The sequence below is a fragment of the Xenopus tropicalis genome, chromosome 6 (assembly GCF_000004195.4).
Source record: "Xenopus tropicalis strain Nigerian chromosome 6, UCB_Xtro_10.0, whole genome shotgun sequence".
Taxonomy (NCBI): domain Eukaryota; kingdom Metazoa; phylum Chordata; class Amphibia; order Anura; family Pipidae; genus Xenopus; species Xenopus tropicalis.
This window is the reverse complement of record NC_030682.2, coordinates 14,789,104-14,807,891: the sequence shown is the minus strand read 5'-3', so window position 1 is coordinate 14,807,891 and position 18,788 is coordinate 14,789,104. Positions and strand designations below refer to the sequence as shown.

The following is an 18,788-nucleotide window of genomic DNA, read 5'->3' as shown; positions in this document are numbered from 1 at the left end:
GAAAATGAAAATAATGAAATTGAATCCTACCAGTTGCATAGGAAACGGACATTGGGGGATGAATAAGAGACTTGTATGTCTGTCTGACCCCAGCTGCAAGTGCTTCCCGCCCACTCACAGTGGATTTTATTGCATGGCACAATCAGATTGGCTGGTTTGCATAGATTTAATTGGTGCAGTTTGTTCCTGCGCCCCCCTTCAGCGGCATTCTCCTGTATTCCCCCACAGGGGAGCGCAGGAAGAAACGCATCCCATTCTTCCTAATGGGGCTGTACTCACACAGGAGAGCGCCACCAAAGGGGAGCGCAGGAACGGACACTCGTGAGTATGAGCCCTTAGGCTTCTTGGGTTCCAAGCTGTGTCTGGCCTTAAAGGAACAGTTCAATGTAAAAATGAAAGTGGCTAAAATAGACTGTGCAAAATAAAAAATGTTTTTAATATAGTTAGTTAGGCAAAAATGTAATCTATAGGCTGGAGTGGGCGAATGTCTAACATAATAACCGGAACACTTAGCAGTTAACTGTTAGCACTCAGCAACCAATCAGTGACTTGAGGGGGGGGCATCTGGGGACATAACTGCTCAGTAAGTTTGCTTTTGAATCTGACCTGCGTGCTTACAAACTAACTGAGCAGTTATTTCCCATGTGGCCCCCCCCCCAAATCACTGACTGAGAGCTATAAAGGAGGACATAGTGTTCTGGCTATAATGTGAGACATCTGATCACTCCAGCCTTTCTGTCTATTTTACCCAGTTTCATTATTACTCACTGAACTGTTCCTTTAACATATGGACTGCTATAGCAGTCTCCTTTGTATAGTTCCAGGATGGCAAATAAGCAGCAACCCCTAATTGCCCTTAAATTCCCCTTTAGGGCATTACTTCGGTGTGGGAGATGGTGGACTAGGTGAACTTGGTCTGCTTTCTGCACCCAAAGGAGAGAAACAAAAACAGACAAAAAATTATGCCCAAAACTTGAATCTTTCTTTTTAGATGTGTAACAGTTTTCACCTATAATGTTACCAGGGTGCGTGCTGTTGTTTATAAAGTATTTACACAATATACTGGTTAAGTGCTTGATAGTCCTAGGTACAGCGCTAGGGGCTGTTTGCCATAGCTCATGTATAGATTAAGCTGGGAGATGCCCATAGCTGCAGGCCTGCATTAGGCACACAGATACACAGCACCCATCCCCCAGTGAGTTCCTTTGGGTGGCTCATAAAGAGTGAGGATACTGCTGAGGCACGTGCCAAACTCAGGCTTTGCAATGGAGGGCTGCACTAACCGGCAGCTTCAGCCTACTCAGGCCCATCGGTAGCATTATATACCAGCAAGTGGAGTGTTTGCTAATGCCGAACTGCAACTCTCCTCATACTCAGCTAGAGCTGTTGGCTCTGCTGTACAAATATAAGAGAACAGGCACGTGCAAATTAACCCAATAAAGAAGCATTTATAATACTGCCATTTTAACCCTTTATATATAGATTTCATTAGCAGTCGCTTTATTTAACAGAAAATCCTTGTTTACATTTAGCTGGATGGCCGTATATTTTTATAAACTGTAAGTTTAGGGCTATGACAGGGTCGCCCGCGATAAATCTCCACCACGACTGGCTGATCTGCTGCAAATGCCTTTCCGCCAGGGATATTGTAAATCGCAAGTGGGAAAACATACGAGTCGCTTCAGCTTCCCAAAGTCACCATGAAAACTTTGTTGACTTCGGCAAGCCAAAGCGGCGCATATGTTTTCCCACTGGCGGTGTACATTATTGCCGGCGGGAAAGCATTTCAGGAAGAAAAGTCCACTGTAGCGAAGATCAGGAGAGACTAATCTGCCAGTGCGCCCCCATTGGCATTGAGTTTTGCTCTCTACAAGCAATATTGCTGCATTTTAAGGCTTTAGATGAGTAACCCCTTCCTAACCCCAGGCCTGCATGATCTGTAACGGATAGCCGAGGGTAAAGATTGTAGGGAGTGTTTCCCATTGATTGGACCATTGGAATTTAGGGACAAATCACCCAGAAACCATTCATCTTATTGCAGTTTTCTCACTGTGTTTTGAAGGGGAAATGCTCCGTTATACATACCAGCTGATTGGCAGGCTTTTGTAAGTCCAATGAAAGCAAAAGTTTGGTTGCCATGGGTTACTAGTCTGGAGTAACACTGACCCTTGTTTTGGTAACCCCCCCACCCCCCCATTCTTTAAAGTGCAATAAATGTCTTTTTATAGAGGCGCTGCTGATTTAACCCATTACACTGAAAGCAGACAAAGCTTGGGGCTAAAGGATGCAGCTTCTCCCCGCTCCAGTGAGGATCAGAGGGGTGTATTGCAGTACAGGCAGCATCGCATCCTGTTGGTCTTTGTAAAAAAATAAATACACATGTACATTGTTTTCCAACCCGGAGCGCTTCTTTTTTTATTTCCCAACCCCTGTAAGTGGGTGGATTTTATTCTCCAGTGCCTGGGAATGTCCCTTTAAATGTGCCGAGCAGGGAAGCGACTCGTCAGAGAGGAAGTGCTGGCTCCCTGCCCATAGGCTGACGTATCTCCATATGAAAGTGAAAGGCTTTCATGTTGCTTTGTGGGATTTCACGTGCGCCGCTCATCCAATGACACGCAGCCTGTACGCTTTGTCACATCCCCTGTGCGCCTCTCATCTGTCACCGTGGGTACAGCCGCCCTGTGCCCTTTGCACCAGGCCTCCCTGCCTCTCCCCAAATCTCTTTCTACCTTCTACTGAAAAACATCTTATTATAAGCAAAACGATCATAGAATGGATTGACTGCATCGGCTATAAGATGGCTAGGGATTAAAACAAACGATACATACTACAGGATCTGTTATCAAGAAAGCTCTGAATTACGGGATGATCATCTCCCATAGTCTGTTTAAAGCAAATCATTCAAATTCTTAAATCCCCCCCCCCCCCCCTTGTACTTGATCCTGACTAAGCTGCGTGAAACCATATTTGTGGCAAAACAATCCTATTGGTTCTACTTAAAGGGGTGGTAGTTTACCTTTAACTTATGTTATAGAATGGCCATTTTTGAGCAACTTTTCAATTGGTCTTTATTTATTTTTGATTGTTTTTTCATTATTTGCAGCCTTCTTCTGACTCTTTCCAGCTTTCAAATGGGGGTCACTGACCCCGGCAGCCAAAACCTATTACTCTGTGAGGCTACAGTTTTATTGTTATTGTTACTTTTTATTACTTATTTTTGTATACATGTCCTCTGCTATACATATATCAGTCTCTCATTCAAATTACTCCCTGGTCGCTAAGATCATTTGGACCCCAGCAACCAAATAGTTGCTGAAACTCCAAACCGGAGAGCTGCTGAACAAAAAGTGAAATAATTAAAAAAAAAAAAAAAAATTTAAAAAAAAAATCAAGACCAATAGAAAATTGTCTTAGAATATTATTCTCTGCATCATACTAAAAGTTAACTCGGAGGCAAACAATTTAATATTTAAATGATTTCTTTGCAGACTTAAGGAATGGTGATCCAAATTACAGAAAGATGCCTTATCTGGAAAGCATTACAGATATATCTATATTATGGAGATATATAGTTACTTCTTGAGAAAGATCTGAATTAAGACTGAAATGTGGAACACAGAGTAAAGCTTTATTATTTTTGAAGTTCCTGTGAGTCCTGGTGTTATTTATTTATTTTTTTTATCTCGTTGAACTACAACTCTGCACCCTGGCTGGTGTTTTTCGTTTGGTGTGTGCCTTTCTGATTTATTTGAACATGTATCTGCAATGGGTGCAAGTGAGAACTAACCATTTGATAAATACACTTCTAAATAACCCGTAGGAATAAATAGAATGTGGGTGAGTTTTTGATGTATTAAGCTCTAAATTCACATGTTGAGAAATCTGCCCCATAGTGTGTGTATAAAAACAATGCAGAAGGACAGGATTTGCTGAATCAACGTTCCAGAGGTTTATTTAGCTTAACATTTCGGTCCCCCACAGGGACCTACATCATGTGTATAAACATATAGAGATAGAGATATGTGTATATATGTAATTTTCCAGTAACTTCTTTTAACTGCTCAGGGTAGTGGCAGATAATCAAAGAGGGTAGGCTGGGGCTTCTTTCAGGGAAAAAATACACCGCCAGGGGCATTGCGCTGGCACTTTGCCGAAGCTGTTGATTGTCAGAATGGAAGCTGTGTCTCATTGGGAATAAACCTAGCAGTTTAGATTTTTATGTCTTTTAATACTCCTAGCTGTTGGATGTCGTTAACCAAGCATTATTTGTATTACTTAATTTAGATTTCAGAAATATATCCGTAAACTAAAACTGGATAACTTAATTGCTGGCTTTTCCTAGCAGCAGTATCTTTTCCCCCTAATGCCCTGCAATTAGGTGCCAGTGGTACCCTAACTGGGGTACTTGGATGGGGCACTGTAGGATATATATAGAAATATAAAGGTGGCCATAAATGGTAAGATCCCACCCAAGGTGAATTGTAATTGAATTACAATGGCAGGCATAGACACCGTCGGGCCGAGGGCAGCATCAACGAACCAATGCGGTTCCCCAATCCAACGGAAAATCAAACTTGTTAATGAATTTGTTTAATTTCTTCTTGAGTCTTTAAGTAGCCAGCCAGAATTTGGATTTATACAGCTTAGTTACCATCAATACAATCTACTGTTTTATATTACAGAGAAAAAAGAAATCATAAAAAAATGTCTAATATAATATATATTTATATAATATACAGTTTGGTCATTTCCCAGTGGGACCAACCTATAAATGATATCCTTATAAACAGTGCTTAGTGATGTCATCTGTTATAATATATATTATTTTAACAGTAGGGGGTACTTTATTCACTATATAATTAATGATTGATCTAATTATTTACAATGATATAATTACATTAATCATTTCAGTAATTCAGAGCTTTCTAGGTATAGGGGATCTGATACCTGTAACAGCTTCATGCAAGTATCAGTATCCTGATACTAAAATAATGCTTTATGATAGTAAATATATGCCTATAACTGTCTGCTTTCCTAGCTGCCCGTGATAGATCTCTGCCATCGCGGGCGACTAACTGCTCCAAAATACCTTCCCACCGGCAACCGGAGTTACGAATGGAAAGGCCTTCAGAAGGCCTCGGTTTTCTAAAGTTGTAGGAAGACTTCAGGAGGCTTTTACTTTCCATATATTCCATAAATCCGTAGTGTCCTTTAGATTTGGCCCATGCTTTGCCCTTATTCAGGATACTCTGCTGCTGGTATATGGAGAAGGCAGCTTTTATCTGTGGCAACCAAGAGGGCCGTTATAGGCAAAGGGTTAAACATATGCCTTCGGCTGAGCTCATTGGTGACTCAGATGTTTTGGGTGACTCACCGGTGCTCTCCGAGCAAATGTAATAGCCAGACTGTGTGGCTTATGGGACATGGGGCTGTAACCAAGCCACCCCCCATCCTCCTGTCACTGCTTCCCATAGTGATCTGTAAATGGGGGCCTGTGTTTATCTTGGCACAGATTAACATGTTTATCCTTTGTACCAGCAGCTATTTGTACCCACTGCTGGTTTTACAAGAGGCCTTTAAGGCTGGCGCTAAACCTTTGTTTTCTTTAGAGATCATTTGGCAGTTGGGGGTTTAATGTACGTATATTGATATGCCTGCCCATCAAATACACAAAAATGCAGCATGTTAAGTTTTTAAAAAAAAAAATAATAGGCAACAAGTGTATTAAATTATTAAAATGTGGATCTAAGTGCTTATGTGTAGAACCACGCAGAACTGTGTATAATTATCCTACCCAATTAAAATCCAGCTTTCAAGAACCAGCATTTGCCCAAATGGGATTGGTTCAGCTACATTCAAGTCAGGCAGAAGTACCGGGATTTTGTCAAACCCTGAACTGGATTCTGGCTTCTGTGCATCCCTAGTTGTGACATCCATGTCAGCACGTGAAGAGTATGCCATGTTTGGGATTGGATAGTGTGTATTGGGAAGGGAAAATCTGCAAACATAGCAGTGCCATTTACTCACCTGGTTGTGGCCAGCATTAGAAAAACATTTGTAAAGTAAAGGAAAATATGGCAGTGGGAATATAATTGTACATTCCTCCTCAAGGGATAGTTCTTCTCTAATTTTCATCTTTAAAGTAACTTTTAGTATGAAGACACACAGCGCTACTAGCAGCAGCTACTTTTTCATGGCTACTAAACACCAGAATATTCCCTGCCGTAGACAATACTGAGAATTGCTTCTTCTAAAACACACGTAGAGACAGTTATCAGTAAATGATCAGCATTGTCTATTTTAGACGCCACAACAAGCTGCTACTAGTAGCTCCGTGTGTCTTCACCCTTAGTATGATCTATCAGCTGTCGGGTTGCTAGGGTATGATTTCTCTTAGCAACCATGTAGTCTGAATGAGAGACTGGAAAATAAATAAATAGGGTCCAAACAGCAGGAAAGTTAAAGGTAACTATAATAACATTGTGGATTTACGGCAATAGTCTCTCCTCCCCCCCACCATTTAAAAAAAAAAAAAACTGGGAACAGTCAGAAGCGGAAGGAAAATCATTCAGAAATGATAAAAATAAAAACTGAAGGCCAGTTGAGAAGTTGCTAAGAATACCCAATTCAATAACATACTAAAACTGAATTTAAAGGTAAACTAACCCATTTAAATTTTCTAAATAAAATGTGAAACTTAAACAGGAAAGGGTTAGTGTGTCTCTTGTGAATGAAAACAAACGTTGGACATGTCTGTAAGAAACACGAGGGCAGTGAATCATGCTTAGCATATCCAGCTAAATGGGTCGGATACCAGAACCGCTGCACTTTAACTACAACATTTCCCTTTATTGGGTCAAGGCTGTCAAAGTAAATTCAATCCTAAACAACTGACCAGTATACATTCATTACAAATGGTCACTGGTTTAAGGCGTATACCACATGGGCTAATGCCACAGAAGCGGGCACACAGAGTAGATTCTTATTGGCCAAATGCATACTTGCTCTGGGTGTCGGCATAAGGAAAGGCCAATGCCATTGTAGGGGATGAGAATCCGCTCCGTGTGGCTTACTTGCCAGTATAACCGCTGTAGAAAGCAGTAGGTCTCTGTCCCTTTCTGTTCTCTGCCCTGCTGGTTCTGACCTTTGAAACAATGTAGCAGAAGCCACTGATTAACTCCATTGTTAGGAAACATGCCAGGTTGATTTCTGCTACATTGTCTCAAGAGACAGAACCCACAGTGCAGAAAGGAACAGACAGATACTTCTTTCAAAAGCACAGTTTAAACTTGTTAATGAATTTATATTCATGAAGGCTGCTTAGAATGATATTCTATTATTTCTCTAATTTCCACCTGTGTCCCCAGTGCCTACACCTGATAGATACTGAGTGCAGGGTTTCCTGTGTGTAAAATTAGCCTTATAGATGTGAAAATGAAACAAAAATGTGAGAAATGCCCTGGCATGTAGACTCTTTGTGTTGCAAGTAGTTTAGACTTTAGCAATAATTGTTTCCATGTCTTCTGAACAAGGGTTAACTATGTGCATGCCAGTCTGATTGTGTATGACGTCTGGTTAATGGGAATAGGAAGATGATAAATTGTTGAATAACATAAGTCTCTGTTATAGTCACAGTTCAAAACTATTTTGTGCCCTAAATCATTTATAAGGAACCTTTAAAAATCAGACAAAAAATCAGAATGTAAAGTTCAGTTTAGCTGAGCTATATTGGTGGTAGTGGCCCAAAGCAATGACAAGGCTAGCCCTTACTATTTCCATTTATTAGTCCCTTAGCACTCAAAGCACTAAAAAAGTTAATATAGAAGTCTCCATGTTTGCACCTACATTCTAATACAGGTATGGGACCTGTTATCCAGAATGCCTGGGACCTGGGCTTTTCCAGATTAGGGATCTTTCCATAATTTGGATCTTAATATTTTAAGTCTACTTACAAGTTATTAAAACATTAATAATATATAGCAATAATTATTAATATATATATATTGGGATGATGATAATGTTCATATAGTGATAGCAACCTTAAATGAACAGTTCAATGTAAAAATGAAACTGGGTAAAATAGACAGACTGCGCAAAATAAAAACAAAAATTCAATATTGTTTGTTAGGCAAAAATGTAATCTATAAAGGCTGGAGTGGGCAGATATCTAACATAATAGCCTGAAATCTACTTCCTGCTGTACAGCTTTCTAAACTGTTAGCAGTCAGTAACCAATCAGTGACGTGAGGGGGGGCCATATGGGACATAACTGTCAGTTTGTTTGCTTTTGAATCTGACCTGCGTGCTCACAAACTAACTGACAGTTATGTCTCATGTGGCCCCCCCTAAAGTCACTACTAACTAAGACAAACTAAGAGGTTAGAGAGCTGTAAAGCAGAAAGTAGTGTTCTGGCTATTATGTTAGACATCTGCCCACTTCAGGCTTTATAGATTACATTTTTGCCTATCTATATTACAAACATTTTTTATTTTGTGCAGTCTGTCTATTTTACAAAGTTTCATTTTTACACTGAACTGTTCCTTTAAGGTTTGTTGTTCCAAATTACAAAAATATCCCTCATCTGGAAGCCCCCAAGTCCCATGCATTCCAGACAATAGGTCCTATACCTGTATGCTGAACCTACATATGCTTATGAATTATACCTACTTCAGGGCTTCCTATGGATCTACAAATTTTACTTATTCTTTTTCCCTAATTGGCAACTCTGTGTGTTTATTAACTGCTATTTAGCTATGCAGCATGCTGGTGGTATTCCAGTTGGGTGGATCCTTCTAGCTCTGTGGCTTAATAAAGTCATGCCATGGGTGTGTTGGAACCTCAGCCGGGTAATAAACTATAAAATCTGCCTTTCTCTAAAGTAAATATCTGATTATTGCCAGTTGATCACCAGATATAACTTCTGGAGGGAGTGATGCTTTATTGAGATGAGAGATGGGTGCCACGTCATGCAATAAGCACAAGCTGCCTATGAATTCCACAGGCTCCATTGCTACTCAGTACATGTATGGGATCCATTATCCGGAAACTCGTTATCCAGAAAGCTCTGAATTACAGGATGTCTATCTCCCTTTGACTCCATTTTAATCAAATAAATCAATTTTTTAAAATTGACTTCCTTTTTTCCAAGGGTATTCTGGATAATGGGTCTTTCTGTAATTTGGATCTCCATACCTTAAGTCTACAATAAAACATGAATTAAACCCAATAGGATTGTTTTGCATCCAATAATGATTATTTATATCTTAGTTGGGATCAATTATAAGGTACTGTTTTATTATTACAGAAAAAAAGGTAATCGGTTTTAAAATTCGTTATTATTTGATTAAAATGGAGTTTATGAGAGATGGGCTTTCCGTAATTCGGAGCTTTCTGGATAATTGGTTTCCGAATAAGGGATCCCATACCTTTAATAATAAAACAGTACCTTGTACTTGATTCCAACTAAGATATAATTACCCCTTATTGGGGGCAGAACAGCCCTATTGGGTTTATTTAATGGTTAAATGATTCCCTTTTCTCTGTAATAATAAAACAGTACCTGTACTTGATCCCAACTAAGATATAATTAATCCTTATTGGGGGCAGAACAGCCCTATTGGGTTTATTTAATGGTTAAATGATTCCCTTTTCTCTGTAATAATAAAACAGTACCTGTACTTGATCCCAACTAAGATATAATTAATCCTTATTGGGGGCAGAACAGCCCTATTGGGTTTATTTAATGGTTAAATGATTCCCTTTTCTCTGTAATAATAAAACAGTACCTGTACTTGATCCCAACTAAGATATAATTACCCCTTATTGGGGACAGAACAGTCCTATTAGGTTTATTTAATGGTAAAATATTTTTTTAGTATACCTAAAGTATGGAAATCCAAATTACAGAAAGACCTGTTATCCAGAATACCCCGGATCCCAAGCATTCTGGATAACCGGTCCCTTACCTGTACACAAACACGCACTTAGTATAGGAAAAGTCCAGTGTGACCCAGTGTGACTTGCTGAAGTGAAAGCAGTTTCCCTGGGAGAGATCCCATTGGCAATTCACTAAACTAAAGGTCCATGTATTTGACCAAGTTGCCAAGTGAGTAGGAGTTTAGCTAACTTTTTGCCTCATCAGAAGGTGCTTCTACCAGTCAGATCACATAGCTGTTCATTTGCAGACCCGGAGGCTGCCCCTAGGCTACACGGCTATTTACTATAGTACAGAGATGAACAGTCAGCTCTTGGACTGCAGTTTCCTTTAGTCATTGAGACAGAAATGCCTGGCCTCTTAAACTTCTATTTCCTGTATCAGTTGTTTTTATATAGACTTGTCTGTGCCATTTTGTGTGACTGAATTGCATGGGTGATGTGTGTATTCGCAAGGCCTTGATGCGCTCATTAAAACCAGGCAGATTATTTATTTATAAAGTCTCTCCATGCTGTTCTGGCCTTATCACCAGGAAACCCGCCAGTTCAGGAAATAATTCAGCTTGTTAGTCTTAACATAGCTCTTGTACATATACAGATATACTGTCATCCCCCAGTGTCCCTTTCTTAATATATCTGTCATTTTTGGCAAATTCTAATTAGCGATGGCCAATTTTCTCTACAGCAGGGGTGGGCAAACTACGGCCCGTGGGCCACGTCCGGCCATTGGTCTTTTTAATCCAGCCTTTTAATCCGCCGACTCCGCAAGTCTCATCACGCAAGACTTGGTGTCATGGAAGTTGTTCCATGGCTTGTGAAGGGGTCTGATCTCAGGACCCTGCCATATAATCCTACAGTGGGGTATACAAAGCGTTTAGCAGTTCTGTTCAGCTTTTACATATAATGGGCCAATTATTACTCGTATTGCATATTCCAGGGACAGATCATATTCAAATCATATCTTACAAAAATGTCTAAAGCCATTGAGAAGGGTCATAGAATTTTCAACGGAAGGCCATGGAAATTCTCTTGGACGGATTGCAGAGATTTCTTTTTACATTATTACTTAGTTATTGTGGCTATTAAAATGTTGACATTCTTATGGCCAAAGCAGTGACCCAAGCAGCCATCACAATCAGAACTTGCTGTTGGTTTAGTAGTAGAGTTGCCACTTGGTCGGTACCAACTGGTTGGTAAAATAGCAGCCAAGGCCAGGGCTGGTATTACAAATTTACTGGCTATGTACTTGTAATAACTAGTCTTTCGACCATGGCACACTTCCGATCCTCAAATCCTCTCCTGCTGCACCCCAAATCCCATTCTGATCTGCCCCAAACCCCTACCCAAATTCCCCTCTACCTTTTCAACTTAAATTGCTCTGATCTGCTTATTCTTGATGGCATCGCCCACCCCATTTGCATCCTTGCCATGCCCCTCACATACTATACCTGCTCCACTATGTACCTGCTCCCACCCCAGCCAGTAAAGTATTGGCAACCCTAGATAGTAGGGGCAGATGAATAGGTCTTGTATGAAGATACCCATGTGTAATAACAGTTGTAAATAAGTGCGATTGGTTTAGGGAAGAGGCAGTAGGGCTGCACGGGGTAGCCTAGTACCCCCCTGAAGCTTGATGGCATACCACCAGCTCAAGAAATATGTGACTGCCAATCTAAACACACACAAGTCTGTACAAAAATATTTGCCCTGTTAGTCATGCTGGTAAATAATTATTAATTATAATGCACATTTCCTGCCAGTGCCGTATTTATTTAATAAGAGTCGGGACTTACAGAGTGGCTTGTTTCATGTTGCTCTAAATAAAAGCCCGCTGTGTTGTTTTGTACATATGGTGCCTGACACCTGTTTGGTGAGCAACTGCAACTTAAAGCGAATGTCACACTTGGTTACTCCCCACAGTCACCCACTGTACTCAGCCAGCTATAAGTGATGCCACAGCTCAATGGGTTTGCTTGCTGCCCCTAACATGTCACTTCATATCTCTAGCCCATACTCACGGCACACCCATCGGCTTGAATCATGGTGGAGTCCTGTTGACATGTCTCTTCTGCCAGCCTGCCCAGTTCAGGTTTATTGCTACGTCCACTTACCTGTAGCAACAGTAAATGTCTGTGAATGCACTAAGCCTGTGCCTGTAGACTGTAAGCTCTTTAGAGCAGGGCACTCCCATGAATGTCTTTTAATACTATGGGGTATCTTTATCAAAGGGTGAAGTTAGAGCTCGTCACAGTCCACTAGAGTGAATTTTTTTAAATTAAAGATCAGTGCATTTAAAAATACCATAGAAATGTATAGAGAGTAATACAGGTATAGGACCCATTATCCAGAATGCTTGGGACCAAGGGTATTCTGGATAAGGTGTCTTTCCATAATTTGGATCTCCATACCTTATGTCTACTATAAAAACAATAAAACATTAATTAAACCCAATAGGGCTGTTCTGCCCCCAATAAGGGGTAATTATATCTTAGTTGGAATCAAGTACAGGTACTGTTTTATTATTACAGAGAAAAGGGAATCATTTAACCATTAAATAAACCCAATAGGGCTGTTCTGCCCCCAATAAGGGGTAGTTATATCTTAGTTGGAATCAAGGGAAAAAGGAAAAACATTTTAAAAATCTGAATTATTTAATTAAAATGGAGTCTATGGGAGAAGGGCTTTCCATAATTCGGAGCTTTCTGGATAACGGGTTTCCGGATAACAGATCCCATACTTGTAAATATACCCTGAGCATTAAAAAGGCACATATGGGTTATGTAATAAAAGGCCCTAAGTTTGCCCAGAAGCACAACCCATAGCAACCAATCAGAAAATAGCATTTACTGGTCACCTGTTTAAACGCAAACATCTTATTGGTTACTGCTCCTGGGCAAACTCAATGCCTTTTATTATATATGGGGGATTAGTAGCTACTGTTGAGTTTACGGTCTGTTTATATAGAGAGATTGCCTTTGTATCACCTTTGTGACAATATCCAGTAAATGGGCACGAGACCGCCATATTTGCACTTCAGCGTTGCATTATCTGTTGCGTTTTGGTGCTATTATTCATGTTTGTGGTGATTAAGCAGCTGGAACATAGAGCGTGTCCCTTCCATTTACTCTCTAAATGAATAATAATTAGAGAATGGCTATAACCGCATAGAAGCAGCGTTCACACCTCTGCCCCCCCCGGTACAGTCAGAAAGGTTCCTAGCAGCCCGGGTGGCCTACATTGTGGTCAGACACACATTAGTCACAAGCAGCGGATACACGGTGCTCTGATAATAGCAGCCTGGAGCTTCTGCTAGCGACATCAGGTATTTATAGTTCAACTACAGGGGCCCGGAACAACTCACTGTGGGGATAGGGGATTCCATTTACCCCCACCAAAAAAAAATACCCTCACATTGCTGGCTATGGCAATCGCTGTGTTCTGCAGTTCCTTATGATACAGCTGTAACTTATTGTAGGGGCAGAAGCTGCTGCTAAGGGAATGCCAGCAACGGATTGGAACAGTGAGCAGAGTTGCCATCCTGGCTTGCTATTTGGGAAATATGGGAGGAAATATCAAACCAGGGTACTTTTTTAAACAATTTTAGGGCTAAAGTTAAGGTTGAACTGAAGATATTTGCTGCTTATATGTAATGATGGCCGTTAGTGTGTGTGTGTGTGTGCTCGCTGTATAGGTATTTTTGTTTCTATTCATCCCTGCCCGTAGCTTTATTTGTATTCTGTTTGCAAAGCAACGATATTAGCTGTTGCTCTGACAGAGCCTGTATGCTACAAACACACAAGAACCAATGTTTCAACTGATTGTGGGTCAGAACCTTTTGCCTCTAATTGATTTCCGATTTGTTGATTGAGCATATTATAGTGAGATAATGGCTATGCCATAAAGAGAATTATCTTTATTCAATTCTAAAGGAGGGATAGATAGAAATGCTGACCGTTTCTTTTTTCTATTTATTTTAGGCCTCGTAGTAGAGGAAAAGCTGCTTTGGAGGATGAAGATAGCATGGATGGGCTTGAGGGAGCAGAACCTGAAAACTCTGCAGACACAGGTAAAATACGATAATTCGGGTATAAAAAAACAGATGTTTTCCCATATTTAAACATCCCTCAGTTCTAGGTTGGCTGATTTCAATATCAGGCAGTGGTGCAATAAGAGTAGTGCCCCCTCTAGAACTAATATAAATTAAATAGCTAAATAATATGAACAAACCGTGCAGTAGAAATGGCAGTCAGACTTGTGCCTAGATATTGTTCCACAAGCACCAGTATTGCGGCACGTAAATAAAGGACTCTCTCTGACATGCACAGAGAATATAAGCACCTTCTTATGAACAGATCCTTCCCCAGAATGACACAGCACCCAGCACCCAGCCCTGGCAGCACGAGTGGCCCCTGCAGAATTAGGTGAGAGAAGGAGAGACAGAGCCAACTCTTTTACTGTTCCTTTAACGCTGCTTTTACAATTGTAATCCTTTGTTAAACACGGACTTGTTTTACTGCTAACTCAGAGCTATTAAATGTGATAATGGAGATTTTATTGCACATACCTAGTATTCTCTTACAAGCACGGGTGTAAAACATAACAAGTTGTCTCTTTTTATAAGAATTAGGCTAAGGCTAATGTCCCATGGAGAGATTTAGTTGCCAGCGATACAGCTGTAGCGGCCACTAATCTCTCTGAAATGCCTTTCCCCCGGCAACAAAGGCAATCGCTGGTAGAAAGGCCTACTTCAGTTTTCCGAACCAGTGCAAAGTTGCCTGCAGAAGGAAACTTTGCCCGACTTTTGGTGACCTCGCCAAACCAGCAGATCTTACCATGTATGGCCGGGCTTAGGGAACTGTTCCAGACCCGATTATTACTCTAAATTCATGAAAAGGCTAAATATTTTTTAATTGATGTATATTGCAAAGTTGCTTGAAATTGTTTTCTTTTCAAAAGCTTCAGTTGTGTTTGGGTGGCGTTCCCCTTTAAGTTGTCTTACATGGTCCATAATAAAGGGCAGTGTTTGAATAATATGTGCATTTGAAGCTAGGATGGGGAAAACTGTCTGGCTGGCTGGCTTATTTAACAAAGACTGGGTAGGGCTTGGCCTATACTTATGGGCATTTCAGCTGTTTGAACTAAAAAGTTAGGTTTTCACATGATCAGCCTGGGTAAGGCCTAAGGCAAGTGGAAAAAAACACCATGTCCCGTCGGCCAATGAAATAATGTTCTGACCCATGGCCAATCTATGGAGGTTTCATTACTAAGGTGCATTTTTGGATTCTGTTTATGGTCCAAAACTTTTTACATGAGACAAAGCCCTAAGAGTGGGATATTGGCAATGTGACTGGCCAGTAGCTCTGTTGTTCTAATCTCCCCGCAATGCCATCCCACTGGCAAGAACGTAAATCGCCGATGAGATGGCATACGTGTCGCTTCATTTTCCCAAAGTTACCTCTCAAGGAGTTACCTTTTACTATATTATAGAATGGTAAAGTCTTAGCAGCTTTTCAGTTGGTCCTTTTTTATTTTAATAGTTTCTGAATTATTTGTTTACTTAATTATTACTACTTCTGCCTCTTTCCAGCTCTCTAAAGGGGGACACTGAACCAGTCAGACCAAAAAAATAATATAGCTCTGTGAGGCACCAATTATATTGTTATTGTTGCTTTTTATTGCTCATCTTTTTATTCCGTCTCTCAAGAATATATATTCAGGTCTGTTAATGCCTGGTGGCTAGGTTAAATTGCACCATAGCAACCAGATAGCTGCTGAAATTCCAAACTGGAGAGCTGCTAAACAAAAAGCTTAATTCAAAAACCACAACGAATTAAAATGAATACCAGTTGCAAATTGTTTCAGAATATCATTCTCTGCATCATACAAAAAGTTGAGTTAAAGGTGAACTACCCCTTTAATAAAGCTTGGTTGAAATGGTAGCTGCTGCTAAATGCACCAGTGCAGTTGCCCATAGCAACCAGTCAGATATTTGCTTTGAATTGCTAACTGGTAGCAGACGAAGTAAAACTAATGGCTGATTGGTTGCTTGGGTCAACTGCCAGTGTGCTGTATAGTACCAGTACTCCAGATCCATTTCCCATGGATACACTTTCCTGCTGTAAGACGAGAAATCCCTCAGATCCTGGCATTTAAGAAGCAGAATCACGAGAAATAGAATCTTGGAAGGAAATGAATGCGTTTGAATAGTATGTAAGCAATTTCTGGCCTTAAGGCACTCTATAAACTGTAGGAGCTGAATGTGCAAAGGGAACATAATATAATGGTTTGATCCAGTAGGGACCTTTAGGCTTTGGTTTTAAACAACTCAATGCTATGTAAGCAGGAGTAGATTAAAAGACAATACATATCATAGGCTAAAACACAATGGAAAACAGGGAGTTATGGGTTATGGCAGGGGTTTGAATAGGGCTTCTTCTTGTGGATCAGCATTGGTCTATGCACTCCCTATTCTGTAGAGGATATAAGTGCCACGGCTGTGAGGCAAAATGGTGTGACTCTTCCCTATAAAATTGCTTTTTGTTGGAATTATGTTCTTGTAAATGTACTGCGATCATTTTTCTACCGCAAATGATAGAAAGTAATGATTGGCCCTAGTGCACTTTACCTTTTGGGTTTGTTTCATTACAAGGCATATATGTATTTTCCCGTTTATTTATATGTAAAGAACTGGATATTAGTATAGAATCTAGTATCCGGAATGCGTGTGATTGGGATTTTCCAGATAAGGCATCTTTCTCCAGTTTGGATCAGCATACCGTTAAACGTTAAATGTACCCAGTAGAAATGGTTTTTCCGCCAATATGGATTCATTTCAACTTGGTAAGAATCAAGTACAAGGTGCTGTAATGTATTATTACAGAGAAAGGGGTAATCATTTTTTAGCAATTAGAATTATTTGATTAAAACTGAATGTCTAAGAGATGACGGTCCTGTAATTCAGAGCTTTCTAGATAACAAGTTTCCATATAGGGGATCTCATACCTGTACATTTTAGTGATATTGCTTTATTTTTATTCAGATGTGTCGGGGCCAAAACCTTGGTTAAGAATGGCATACATTTCTTTTTTTTTTTTTTTTTTTTTTATACACAAAAACATTGCATTCCCAGGATGAGCTTCCCATGCTAAATAGATTTGTACTGAAATTTGAAGTGACTGGACTGAGCCAAAAGCATGAATGAGCCTGAAATTGTGTTTATCAGCTTGTATTTACAGCATAAAAATGTATTTTATGGGAATAGATGGGGTATTCTAAAGCTGGCCATACAGGGCGTATGGAGTGTTTTTCCCAGAAGATGAACAGATGGGTACAGCTCAGCTGGCCAAAGACATAAATGGCCATATTTTATTGGTTTCCAATAGGCCTAATGATAGTAACATGAGTCAGTGAATAGGATCTATACCCCCTATCTTACCTTCAGCCATTGCTCTGTCATCCTTGGCCAGACTGTATGCAGTATGCTTGAAATTTTTCAAACTGGCCACCTCACTCTTGCTATATATGGCCAGCTTTAAAGGAGAAGGAAAGTCATTTTGGTATTTTACTGCCAATAGTTTAGCCACCATATTTATTCTGCAGAAAGCTTTAAGCTCCCTTTGTCTATTTAAGATTGCAGCTGCCATTTTAGCTTGGTCTCCCTAGAGGCTGGTAGCATAGATCACACATTTTTATGGGGGGGGGGGAATGAATTCTTATGGGAGGGGAAGCAGGAGATGGGAGAGAGGAGAGAACTGTGCAGACTCTGGCCCCAGGAACGAAGGATTTTTCTATGACGGGAAGTCAGACACTAAAGGACATGTTTACAAAAAAGGAGACAAGAAATCCTGTGTTTCTTTTGATAGAGGACTCAGTGCAGCGTTTCTGTAAGTGCTTATGGCTGTATTTACATAGATCTTTCTGTTAAAGCTTCCTTAGTTTTTACCTTTCCTTCTCCTTTAACCGCTGCCCCATTTTAGTTGCCCTATAGGCACACCTTACTGACCCATTATAGATTTAATTACATTACTTTAAATGTTATGTATTCCCTGTAAGCACAAAAACCATCCATACAAATAAAAAAAAAAAAATAATATCCTCTACTGAATTATTCTAATTCCAGGCTTTCCCATTTACTTTTATTTATAGCAGTTAATTTAGCTTTGCGTTATTTAGTACAGACTGTGTCCTTGACTGATCATCAGTACAAACAGGTAAATATTTAGATAGGATTCTTGTGCCGCTAACAAATGGCTGGGCTGTAAATCAGAGTTAATTTATAATTAATAGACACTTTGATGTGTAGAGAAAATTTGTGCAAAGGAGAAAAAAAAAAAGAAATTTGTGTTGAGTCTGAGTAATTATTTCAGGGAATAGAATGCATAAATGAGGCCGTATTTCATGTCCTTTATCTGCCACCTTGACCCAAAGGGCATTGTAAAAATGCAAGACATTTAACCCATTATTGCTGGCTATACAGAGCCGCTTAAACTGGCAGGTTACAGTCCCACCTGGTAGAACTAAGGGTATAAACTTGATACAGGTATGGGATTCGTTATCTGAAAATTACATTTTCAGAAAGCTCTGAATTACGGGAAGGCCGTCTCCCGTAGACTCCATTATAATCAAATAATTCACATTTTAAAAATTGATTTTCCTTTTCTCTGTAATAATAATAGTACCAGTACTTGATCCCAACTAAGATATAATTACTCCTTATTGGGGGCAGAACAGCCCTATTGGGTTTATTTAATGGTTAAATGATTCCCTTTTCTCTGTAATAATAAAACAGTACCTGTACTTGATCCCAACTAAGATATAATTACCCCTTATTGGGGGCAGAACAGCCCTATTGGGT

General features: G+C 40.0%; 1 protein-coding gene across 10 annotated transcripts in view; it reads left to right on the top strand.

Moving 5' to 3' along the window:
• Positions 1-18,788, top strand: part of kmt2c (lysine methyltransferase 2C) — a 129,840-nt gene that overhangs the window by 14,135 nt on the left and 96,917 nt on the right. For all 10 annotated transcript variants that reach the window (XM_031904513.1, XM_031904514.1, XM_031904519.1 and 7 more), the window contains exon 2: positions 13,912-14,000. In XM_031904513.1, the coding sequence (XP_031760373.1) occupies positions 13,912-14,000 (89 nt within the window). The remainder of the gene's footprint in view (positions 1-13,911; positions 14,001-18,788) is intronic.